Source organism: Lathamus discolor, chromosome 2 (genome assembly GCF_037157495.1).
Source record: "Lathamus discolor isolate bLatDis1 chromosome 2, bLatDis1.hap1, whole genome shotgun sequence".
Taxonomy (NCBI): Eukaryota; Metazoa; Chordata; class Aves; order Psittaciformes; family Psittacidae; genus Lathamus; species Lathamus discolor.
In genome coordinates this window covers 29,106,931-29,119,813 of record NC_088885.1, presented here as the reverse complement: position 1 = coordinate 29,119,813, position 12,883 = coordinate 29,106,931, and the positions used below count along the sequence as shown (strand labels likewise).

General features: G+C 36.8%; 1 protein-coding gene across 1 annotated transcript in view; it reads left to right on the top strand.

Annotated features, from left to right (window-relative positions):
• The window catches only part of AGMO (alkylglycerol monooxygenase), a 181,090-nt gene that overhangs the window by 93,501 nt on the left and 74,706 nt on the right, over positions 1-12,883 (top strand). The window contains 4 exon segments of the mRNA XM_065669216.1: positions 7,975-8,041; positions 11,322-11,391; positions 11,491-11,569; positions 12,720-12,854. Of these exon segments, the coding sequence (XP_065525288.1) occupies positions 7,975-8,041; positions 11,322-11,391; positions 11,491-11,569; positions 12,720-12,854 (351 nt within the window).

Sequence of the window (12,883 nt, the reverse complement as noted above, 5' to 3'; positions counted from 1 at the left end):
GTTTAATGAAAGTACAAACTTATTTTCTTCAATTCAGCCACTATAGCCAAAAATAGACATGGATCTGTCTGATGTGCTCTTTCAAATTAGAAACACACATATCTGTCCTAGTCAGGTTACAAGGGATCAAAAACTTACCATTCATGAGACTTTTGCTAAAAGTCACCAAAAAGATGAATCTAATTAAAGGTGATTACAGCTATTCTGCTAGTCTGATGTTCAAGATTGTGTCTGACAAGTCCCAGTGACGCAGAAGATTTAAGTGGAATTCCTAGAAACAGATCACATTGTCTACGCATTGTGTAGTGGCTTTTAGAAACTGGATTTTCTCACTGTTACAAAGATTCAAGAAATTATTCTAAAACCAATGGGGAATGAACTAATCACTGATTTACATAAAGAAAAAAATTTTGGCTTATAAAAAAAAATTCTGATCCCATTCTTGATAGTTGGTGCTTTTATCATCCAGAAATCCGTTGTTCTCCTGCTGCCAAGTCGCAACTCAAGCATTTACTGTGGAGGGAAGGAGAACAAATAAATCAGTAAGCATCACGGAGATAAAAATGCTTTCTTTAATGCAGACAGTGCCTTTGTAGGTCCACATAAGATATATGCATACACACACAATATAGACAATAAAACTCAAATATGATTCTAAGAAACAAAGACATCTCATGGTTTCAATCCAGCCTGTCTGCCAAAATGGCTTATTAGATTTTCTGACCAACCTGCAGGATGAAAGTCTTATCATCATTGCACTTTCCAGAGCGCGGAGAAGAGCGCAGCTAATGACACTATCACTAAGCGGAAATACTAGCAATAAATGCAAAATGTGTTCCAGTCTTCCATGTTTCACTCCCCCTAAGAGAGGAGGAAAGTATTATCTTGCTTCATACATAAAGCATATAGCTGCCTTTTGGTTTAAATGAGAAGAATAACAAGAGAGAAAACATTCGTAAGAGAGCACACTGTCTTGCTAAGTATAGGCTGCACTTGAGCACAGTTTGATCAGGAAAAACATAGTGGGATGAGGTTTGGAGTTCCTTCCTTGGTGCTTAGGACCTCAGACAATTAGGAGAGCCAACGTTACTAGCTAGTAGCCCCAGGATAAGCCTGCTATTTAAAAACTATGTGTTCCTTGGCACTTTTAGGTATCTGAGTCTACCCATAAGTGCTTTGACACAGTGAGTTAAGTATTTTAATATTATCTAGCTTTTCTTTCAACTGAACTGCAGTATAGAGAGAGGCTTAAAAATATGTAAGTCGTTTCAATGAGCTTAGTGCTCTGCACGTAGTAGCTCTGAGTGCAAAATGCGGCACAGGCGCCATAATAATTTTCATTCAAAAAGTGGCTGAACCACGATAATCGGCTTGCATTGGTGATTTGCATTGATGGGCAGAACTCCAGGCAGAAGAACCCTTCCCTTTCTTTGTTGAAGCTGGGTCACTGGTGAGACCAAAAATGAAAAGTTATGTGACAAGAGCATAAGCAGGAACTGCCTTTTAACCATAACAATGAAGTCTTTGTGTTTGAATGTTGGCTTCTGGTCTTTACACCAAAGACTCTTCTTGCAAGAGATAGCTGTGAAATGCTTACTTCAGCAGCAGTGGGACTGAATATTTTTAATGTACCTGTAGATACCCTATAACTAAAAATTGTACTTCAAGAATTTTACTTAGGCCACTTGTGTCTATTATGTCTCTGGAGAATTATGAAGATAAAAATGAAATTAGATACTTAGAGATGCAGTGCATTTCAGTACATTCTGCATCCTGCAAAGCAATCTAAATAACTTGTTTACCAAATAATTTTAACATAATAACCACATTAATAAGAAGATAAGTTAGAGATACTGCTCTCTGTCAAAGAAAAAACAAACACAACATCTTAGTATATTGCATGTAATACTCTTCAGTTTTTCTTCTAACCTGTATTCACTGAGAGTCTATCTAAATGGCTTTGAAGCTGACAGAAAATTTGAAGCATCCTTATTTGATAAAACATAAAGGGTAGGCTGCTGCCTATATTTTGATCTATTTAAAGGAGAGGGTGAAAAGCTACACTTGGCTATATTTTTTTTTTTCAGGACTGGCAAACAGATTTATTATTTATTATGTTCTGGTTTAGTTTTTTGTTGTTTTGTTGGGTGTTTTTTTCCCCTTTCAATTGCCAGCATGTGTTTGTCAAGCTGCTGAAAAGTACTGAAATTGTATAGCATTTTTTCTCCTCGAGTTTGTTAAAAATGCTTAACGTGATACATGACTGAAAGGTGACTTCCTCCTCTATTTGTTATATTGCAATTAAAACAACCAGTTAGTGTAGTTTCTCTCATTTTTAGTGTGCAAATTGATGGAAACTTCCTATATGTGCTCATCTTTCCCACAAGGCTTAATGGGACCTTTAAAGGAAAATAAAAAAAAAAAAGTTGAATCCACTTACTGAAAGTGTTAACTGAAATATTCATGTGAGATGCCAATTTGATTCAAACCTTATCTCCTGGTTGAGGTGTAAAACAATGAAAAGTGACAATGGCCTGCCTCAAGACAATTTATTATAAACATATTTCTTAAGTCTGTGTGTTTATTATATAAATATAATAAACCAGACTATCCATTAAAATTAGGCTTTCACCTCCCGTTCCTCAATCCTAGTTTATCAGAAATTCACCCCCTATGAAACTCTTTATGATCCCAACAGGCCTGATTCCTCTCACTTGTTTTATTTCAAAACTATAAATATTGTTTTATTTGCTCCTTAGTGTGGAAATTTGGCTACATCCATTTTACATGCTTACTGGAGTAGAAAACTGCCTAATCAGACAGGAAAACAGTTGGTGGTGTATAAATCAGGGTTTGCCGGGGATTTCAAAGTGTGAAACTGGCAGACAAGCACAAATCCTAGGAGTTCCGCTTTTCTCCAGCTTCCCTGTAGAGTTTTCACATGGCAAATATGATCACCAGAGCCATCTGTATAAATACATGTGTGTGTTGTCCTGAATTAACACAGCACCTCTACTGGGGAATGTAATTAGGGTCTTATTTTTAAGTTTCCCCACCAGACTGTCTGAGATATCGATTTATATACTGGATATAAAAATCTTCATTTTGATGAGGAAATCAGTAGTAATATGTGTTTTACTACCTACTAGTCTAACAGAAATTCCAAAGTTCAGAGTGCTCCTTTGATGATGCTACAGAGATGAATTTACACTCCCTGTCCTGCAGATCAGTGACACAATAATATTAAAAGAAATGCTGTACTACAAACAGCTTTTCTTGTACTCAAAGAGGAAAAAAAAAAAAATCAAAACAAAACAGAACTTTTCATATGCAAACGGTTTTACTGAAACACTGCCTGCTCTACTCGGTTGACATTCCTTCCTAGCATTCATGTTGAAACAGAGTTAAGTAAAGATTCATGTTGTAGTGGTGACAGGAGGAGTTGTTACACAAGATGTAAAGTTTCCCTTGGATTTCATGTCACGATTTTTTCTCATTATTTAAACAAGAACTACATTGAAGTGGTGCAGGTACCAGGCAATAAAGATTTCCCTTGGTGCTGACAAACTCTGAGACCGCAAACGGGGGTGCTTACATGCCGTGAAGAGATATTGCATAATATTCTTTTCCGTTAGGCTAGGGATTGCTGTCACAAAGGAAACATCTTTATATAAGAACTACTATTATAGAAAACATTTAGTTCTCATTATATATGAGGATTTCACTTCCAGCATATTTTATTCAGTAATGTATGGAAACTGTTTCTAAGCATGCAGCTTTTAGCCTGCCTTATTTATTAAAGTGCGTTTGGAATTGCTTCAAATATTGTCAGTAATTCTGCTTTATTATTTAGTGATGCCAAACTAAAATGGAGGGAATATTGATTTTATTATTTTGTTTTGTTTTAAAAGGAAAGAAAAACAAATACATGTTTTGTGGAGAGATCTGACAAAGCTTTTATAACTGGTGTACTTAAGATACCTACATGTCTGATTTTTATGTAGTTTACTGAGTCCGTTTGTAAGTGTTTTGGCAAGTGAAAAATTCTATTTTGTGGCTATGGGATGTGGAAGAACAAACAAAACAAACAGGAAAAGAGTTTTGTTGCAGTTCATTTGTGGGTCACTGGCATGGGAATTGTGGTGCATACGATGTGTTAATTGTAAAAGGAAAAATTGGAGATAGGAACTGATTTAAACAGTAGGTGTCTGTATCAGGGGAACAAACACAAATGTAACCCCCTCAGCCATATTGGTCAAAACACAGATAAGGTTGGACAACAGTTTTGGTACTTCAACGTTTAAGCTATTGGTAGCAATTTTTTCGGTGTTCCCAAAATCATTGCAAGATGATGCTATAAATAACAAGAATATTTTATATTAACAAGCAGACTCTTTTTCCTTGCAGTAATATGAAGTAGGGTTTGAAGTACAATCAATAGGGATATTGAATAATGACATTTCCACTTTTTATTTTTTTTTAATTGTGAGACCACTTCCCGGTAAAAAGGTCTGAAACAAAACTTTCTACTGCATACAAAAATTATAGTAGCAGAAACATTTTCCTTTTTTTAAATTAAAATACTGATTACAAGCCACAAAACCTGAGCTGTTCTGCTGTTCTTATCACAAATATTCTGTTAATTTTTAGAATTTTTCTTTAAAACTGTTTTGGTTTTGTTTGGTTTGTTGGTTGGTTGTGGTGTTTTTTTTCCAAAGCTGTGTACATTGTGAAAGATCTCTGTCTAAAAAGCCGTTTTGAATACTAAGCTGTTTTAAGATAAAAATGTTTTGCAGTCTTGAATCACTGAGCCCTAGTGGTGTACATGCTTTGGTGACTGGTTGCAACTCTGGTTACTGCTACCATGAACACTTATGAGCAACTTTGCAATTGCCATTCTCCAAGGAAAATGTCTGGACACAATGAAGAGACAGAAGCAAGGGTAGGCTGACAGCTGAAAGGTAGATAGGTAGGTGGACTACCTGCCGCTGGTCTTCTTCATTGCCTGTTAGGCATTCTTTTGAAGAGGCTGCTATTAAACCACATTAAATTTTGTTACAAGTTGATTCCTGCAAATTTCATTCCTTTCACTGTGATTGCAGTAAGTTCCTGTCAGCCTGACATGACAGGGTCAGAATCTTACCAGGCAAAAATTTTCTTAATGTCCTAGCCTTGATAATTTACTTTGGTGAAAGATCTTGCAAAACTCCTGTTTTGCCCCAGGTAGGATGGCAGAATACAGAAAAATTCAACAAAATAATTATGTTGTTTGCCATGTGGTGCTGCTGGCATTCAGCTGTACGTGGTTTTTCAGTTCTTATTTTTGTTTTCCAGATACCGTATGTTTCTATTCATTAGAATGATATATGGATAGATGTATAAAATATATGTTTATAAAACACTGATCAGATTTTTGACACAAAAAATTTTCCACTGACAACGTGTTTTTCTGTTTTAGGAGTGTGCTAAATATATAGAAGTAAACCTATTGATAGCAAAGGAAGCTTCTAGAAATAACACCCTGTACGATTTTGACTATCTGGTAACAAAAATATTTTTGATGTGTTTTAGCCGAAGTGATGATTTCATAAATTGCTAGTTTTAGCATGCTGGATTTTTGCATGGTCAGGTACAGAGTTCTGTGGTTGTAATGCAGTTATGATTGTTATCTCAGATGATATTCCCATCATTGTGTATGTCTTTGCAATGGACGTAACGTTGGCCGAATAATGAACTAAAGTAGGCTTAGGTATCAATTCCTAATTATGCTGCTGAGAAGATATTTTAGTAGATTTGTAAATGTCATCACCCAAAGAAAGTCTATTTTTAAAGGATGAGAGAGGTTTCATTTTCCAAAGAAGATACTTTCTCTATGATTAGTCAGAAGTATTTATTTAAAATTCTGCATAAGTTCCTTTAGCATACCGATGTATTATATGGACTTTGAAAAGATGAATTTTAATTTTTAAATATGAATTTATATATTGTATACTGAAGACTTGAAGGACATTTTACTGTATCTGTAGGCTAAAAGTGAAGACTGCTGTTCCTTAGTGATTGCCTGCTCTCCTAGCACAGACTTGACTTATTTTCACAAAAATTGTTAAAATACTGAGCTAACAATATATTAAACCCAAGTAGATCAAAGTTAGGTGTGGTTTAATAGGTAAATCACTGCTGTCTCAGGTGCTAGGCTGCAGTTCAATCTGACGTTCAACTCATTAAATTCATTTAGTGGTCTCATCTCACATAGCTTAGAATAGTAGGATTTTCTGCTTAAGAAAGGTGGGAAATGGAGCTAGCATGAATGATGAATTGTTTCTCACCTTTAGGTCATCTTTTCAGGCTTGAACTTAAGGGAGAACTGAGAAATACATAGTGGCCTTGCTTACGTTGTTCTTAGCTTCTTTCTTAAACAAAACAAACTTGTCCCTCTATTCTGCTTTTCCAAGCAAATGTGTGCAGGATTTTGAGACGTATATTCCAAATTATCTCTAAGGAATTTACTCAGTTATATACTCCTTTAATTACAGAAGTGCTTTACTTAACCTGTTAAGTAGAAATTCTTTTAGCTTTTGCTAAATACAAAAATGAGCAAAATGTATTTTTTCCTTTTATTGTGATATTTGACTGACTCATAAAAATTTAAATACTTCTGAAGAACGTCCTGTATCTACTTTTTGAGTCCAGATCTACTTTCACTTTCACAAGTGTAAATTAAACATAAATGGAACTAGAGTATTTTAGACTTTGCTCTGTAAACCTGAAGTTAATAAAAATCCTTGTACTTTTATTTATTTAGATGATGGGACTGCTCTCATAAGTAATGCTGGTCTGCCTCTTTAGTGGGTTGTTTCCCAATATTATCTCTGTTATTATATTACAGGTCACCCACTTCAACAATATGAGTATTAAATTTACTTATTAAATTCTGTAAAAGACAAAGTGATAGGTTCTTTGTTTTGTTTCTGAAGGTCTAAGCATTTTTATTTAGCTGCCTTTTTTTTTTTTTTTTGTCTTAATTGCAAGACGTTATGGTCATAGATGCAGTGAATAAATACAATTTTAGGCTATATCTTGAATAGAAACACTTTTTGGTCATCCAGTGACTTCACCTATTTCTCACTGATGATTTTGTGTTTGGGACTAAGCAATGGTTGCTGTGTTTGGGTATCCACACACTTCTGTTGAGCTAACCAAAGCACAATATTTAGAGCTAGTGCTGCTTTCCTATGGCTCCATAAAACAGCTGAGTACCTACTTTGCCATAAACCCTGGTGACACAAACTTAATTCATCAGCATTTTCTGACAAATTTTGACTCATTAGGGTGTTTTTATGGCAGTCAACACTTTCAGTTATATTTTGGTCTGGTACAAAGATGATAAAGGCTTGGATTTTCTGTACTGCGGAATCATTGCCTTAGATCAGTGCTCTACTATAAGTTTATGCTGGTCTTTCTTTTCATGCCTCTGAGTCTTGCCAGTTTATTTGTGACTGCATGTTGGACCAGATTCAGGAACTGATTCAATGAAACTAATTTAGAAAAACAAAACAAAATTAGTTTTAACTTGCATCAGTTCCCAAATCAGGGCTTTTCTTTAAATTCTATTTCTGCATTTGTGCTGTGGTAAAAGAAGGTCACTGATACAAGAAACAAACAATCAAAGCTACTGAAGGAGGAAGGAGTACTTGTTTCTGGGTCAGTGACAGCTATTTGCAGATGTAAACTGTTCACATAATTGGGATCTTAAAGTTACACTGGATCCCAAGCAATGCCAATGGATATGGATAAAAAATGTCAGTGAAATTCTTTTAACAGTGAAATGGTTCAGACAGAAAAATTGCAATCTTGTTTTTTTATGCAATTCTTCTTAAGATGAATGTCCTCTTTATGCATTTCCTCTCTCTCTTTCCCTTCCATCTTCATATTATACAGTATTTTCAAATTCATTGAAGCATTTTTTTTTTCAAGGTTGTTACCAACCTTGGGCCTCTGGAGTGGATTCTTAATACTCCCAGTCATCACGGAGTTCATCATGGTAAGCTAAAAGTGTAAACTCTAATTCCTTAGTGGGTTTTTTTTTTAGTGGTCACTATTTGTTTAATAATAATTAGGGACTGGAATCGTATTGTAAAAATAGCTTTACAGAAGGATTTAAATTTTGATCGTTGCTTCAAAAATAGTCTTTGTTGAGTTAGAAATTTTACAATATTTTAAAACCTTTTTTATTACTGATATTTAAAGTTTTTACATTTAGGTTTTATTACTGAGCAGAAATTAAGCCAGGATACTTCAAGACATTCAGAAATACAGTTCGATGTTTCTAAATATGAAGAGTGATAGAAAAATATCTCTTCCTTCTGTGACTACTAGGACGTCATCAACTTGTCAATCACTAACATGCTTTTTCATTCAACTTCAAACAATGAATGTGTGAAAAGGCACTGTTACCTTTTATGATTGTTCATATTTAAAAAATCATGGCAGTCAGGTGAAGTTCCCAACGACTGGAAAAAGGGAAATATAACCCCCATTTTCAAGAAGGGGAAAATGGAAGACACAGGGAACTACAGACCAGTCAGTCTCACCTCTGTGCCTGGTAAAATCTTGGAGCACATTCTCCTGGACAGCATGCTAAGGCACATGAAAAACAACAAGGTGCTTGGTGACAGCCAGCATGGCTTCACTAAGGGGAAATCCTGCCTGACCAATTTGGTGGCCTTCTATGATGGGGCTACAGAACTGATGGACAAGGGTAAAGCAGTCGATGTCATCTACCTGGACTTGTGCAAAGCATTTGACACTGTCCCACATGACATCCTTCTCTCTAAATTGGAGAGATATCAATTTGATGGATGGACCACTCGGTGGATGAAGAACTGGCTGGATGGCCGCACACAAAGAGTTGTGGTCAATGGCTCAATGTCCGGCTGGAGACCAGTAACGAGTGGTGTCCCTCAGGGGTCGGTGTTGGGACCGGTCTTGTTTAAAATCTTCGTCGCTGACATGGACAGTGGGATTGAGTGCGCCCTTAGCAAGTTTGCCGATGACACCATGCTCGGTTGATATGCTGGAGGGAAGGGATGCCATCCAGAGGGACCTTGACACGCTTGTAAGGTGGGCTGATGCCAACCTTATGAAGTTCAGCCATGACAAGTGCAAGGTCCTACACCTGGGTCAGACCAATCCCAGGCATGGCTACAGATTGGGCAAAGAAGAGATTCAGAGCAGCCCTGTGGAGAAGGACTTGGGGGTGCTGGTCGATGAGAAAATGAACAGTGTGCGCTCGCAGCCCAGAAAGCCAACCGTATCCTGGGCTGCATCAGAAGGAGCGTGACCAGCAGGTTGAAGGAGGTGATCCTGCTCCTCTACTCTGCTCTTGTGAGACCTCACCTGGAGTATTGTGTGCAGTTCTGGTGTCCTCAACATAAAAAGGACATGGAACTGCTGGAACAAGTCCAGAGGAGGGCCACGAGGATGATCAAGGGACTGGAGCACCTCCCATATGAAGATAAGCTGAGGAAGTTGGGGCTGTTTAGCCTGGAGAAGAGAAGGCTGCATGGAGACCTCATAGCAGCCTTCCAGTACCTGAAGGGGGCCTATAGGGATGCTGGGGAGGGACTCTTCGTCAGGGACTGTAGTGACAGGACAAGGGGTAACAGGTTAAAACTTAAACAGGGGAAGTTTAGATGGGATATGAGGAGGATGTTCTTTCCTGTTAGGGTGGTGAGGCACTGGAATAGGTTGTCCAGGGAAGTTGTGAATGCTCCATCCCTGGTGGTGTTCAAGGCCAGGTTGGATGAAGCCTTGTGTGGGATGGTTTAGTGTGATGTGTCCCTACCTGTGGCAGGGGGGTTGGAACTAGATGATCTTGAGGTCCTTTCCAACCCTAACTGTTCTATGATTCTATGAAGAACTGTTGAATGTTTTAGTGGAGTTTGGTTTCCGCTTTCTGAATTATTGAAAAATCTCACTTCACACAAGTGCATGATGATTGATTTTTCATCAATATTCAGAGGCATTCCAGACCATACTGCATATTTCAATTCGATTAATAACTCCATTGCATACTGAAAAATGTCATGATCATTGAAGAGGAATAGAAGTGGATTTCATAGATACCCCTAGGTCATTCAGTGTGCAGAGATAACAAGTAAAAAAGTAATAAGGGCATGGAAGAACAAAATAATTGGAAACAGACTCAAATGCAATTATTGGTACAGAGGATGTTATTAATATTTATTATATCCTCCAGGTGTAAAGTGTTTATGGCACTGTGTAGACCTTTTAAAAAGACTGCAATGTTGTAAGTGTCTAATCCTTAAAATTTGCACAAGTACTGGTAATCCTGGAGGGACACACTTTGCTCTTATTTGCTGTTCTGTAAATCCAAACTAATCCCTTGACCCTGACCGGAGTCGAGCAGAATCGCCCTGGAGCTGATCAAGTGCTGTAGAGTTTCTCCACACAGTCTCCACAAATTTGGGGATATGTAATCAATGTTTCTTTGCTCATACTTTTGATGGAAGACTTATATGATATACAAATCCATTTCCTCAGAAAACAGATAGGAGGATCAGTTTCCCTCACACTGAAGTTAATTAATTACCAGGGAGGTAATTAATTACCAGGTTACCCAGTGAGGTTGTGAATGCTCCATGTTCAAGGCCAGGTTGAACGAAGCCTTGGGTGGTATGGTTTAGTGTGAGATGTCCCTGCCCATGGCAGGGGGGTTGGAACTAGGTGATCTTAAGGTCCTTTCCAACCCTAACTATTCTATGATTCTATGATTCTATGAATAATAATAAGGCAGGATCAGAGAGTGACATGGTTTAGTGGTGTGACCTTGGCAGTGGTGGGGTGAAGGTTGGACTTGATGGTTTTAAAGGTGTTTTCCATTCCAGTTGATTCTATGGTTCTATATGGAATAGAAGATAGAGACAGCTGAAAGCCATTAATGAGATGATTGTGCATAAATGTATTTGGCATGTATTTTCTTAGGTAAAAAATTATGAAATTATTTTTTTGTCTGCTATTTAATTTGTCTTTATATTTTGAATTGAGTTTGCTCTCCAAATTAATCCTTCCATTTCACAGGAATTTTGGGTGTGACACATATAATTACTATGTTTGAACCTAAGTAGAAAGAGAACAATTAAGAAAGAAACAATTACAGCATATTAGAAGTGGTGGGTTAACTACCTTTTAATTTTTTTTTGTTTATAAATTGATGCTAATGATGAAGATTTCACTTCATAATTCAATAGCATGTATTCTTCTATATGAATTACTGGTCTCATAAGTGATTTTTATAGTAGGCAGAAATCCTTATTGCATTGACAGAAATTATGGTGGCACACTCATTATCTGGGACAGGGTATTTGGTAAGTAAAAAAAGGTGTTCTGTCTCGTATTTAGTTAGTGTGGCAAAAATATGTATACTTTTGAATGTGATTGTTGGTTGTTCTTTTTTCTCATTTCATCAAGAACATTTGAGGCAGAAGATGCGAAAGTCATGTGCAGTTTAACACATCCAGTGAATTCATTTGATCCCATCATGCTCCAGGTGCTATAATTTGTATCACTGACTGTGGTATCTTTAACAAGCACTCGCATTTGAAAGAAACTCCTCTCTTAGGCACAGTTGAGGCCATCCTTGCATTGATGCACAATTAAATAATCTACAATTTCTTCAGTATTTAATTACAAAACAAGTATTTCTAGTGATTCATTGAGCATATGCAGAGTGTGTAGTCAACATGAAAAATAATACAGTAAAATTAATAACTAATTACAATAGTATTATAACAGGCCTTGGACTGAATGATTTCCATTTTGGCATATGCAGAGCAATATGCAGTGAAGCAAAGACAAAAATATATGTTTAACCTGTTGTTTGTCTTCTCTAAATATTGCTATTTCATAAATAACTGCATGTTGTAATACCTTTACTATTTTTTTGTCTTCTGCTTGTTTGCTGTTCAGAGTACTCCAGAATGTTTATGTTGACAGCATTATATAGCAAACATCATGATATCAGCAAAACCTGCAGAATAGGTTGAATATAGTTTTATAATTAAAAAAAACAACAGACCAAAAACCAAACAAACAAAAAATCCCCCCCAAAACTTAGTGTGGTGCTTCTCAGATTTATTGGTCCAGGCTTCACTTAAGATGAATAAAAAATTTCTGTAAAAACCTCAGGGACTGAGTAGTATTGAAGTCTCCACTTGCTTTTCATGACTGTTCACCCCAGAAGGTATCTGAAAGAATGAGAAATTCTACCTGCAGGGGTGTCTGGGCTGGAAGCTGGAAGGATGGCCAGAGTCTGTGCAGTTATATCCATTACAGTCAGATATTAAGTAATTTTGTTATTGAGAATATGTCATGTCAAGGTCCCCATAACCAAATTCTAAGTTAAAACTACCATAAATATAGCTATACAATATACTGTTAAATACTCTGGATTAATTACAGGAGAGACAGGTTTTCCTCTGAGCTGGAGTCATTGTAATCCTCACTATAAACCAAGGACTTGACATGGCTCCTAACTATTTTTGTCAGGGTTTCTGAACTTCTGACTCTCTTCATCTACTCCTAATTTATTCTCTCTACAGACTCAAAAATTCATTTTTAATTTTCAAGTAAATAATAAAACAATGTTTTATTAAATTTTATTTTACCAACAATGAAAAATTACTTGCTCTTTTTTTCAGTTACGTCCCTTGGCTCATATTTGGAACACATTTTGGGCCACACCTGGACTCTGCAACAAGCTTTCTGTCCTATTCAAAGGGCCAGGCTGGGGACCAGGCAAATTTAGACTTGGCCTTCCTGAGGAAATCCCAGTGGTAAATAGAACATGCACAGGCTTTCAGCT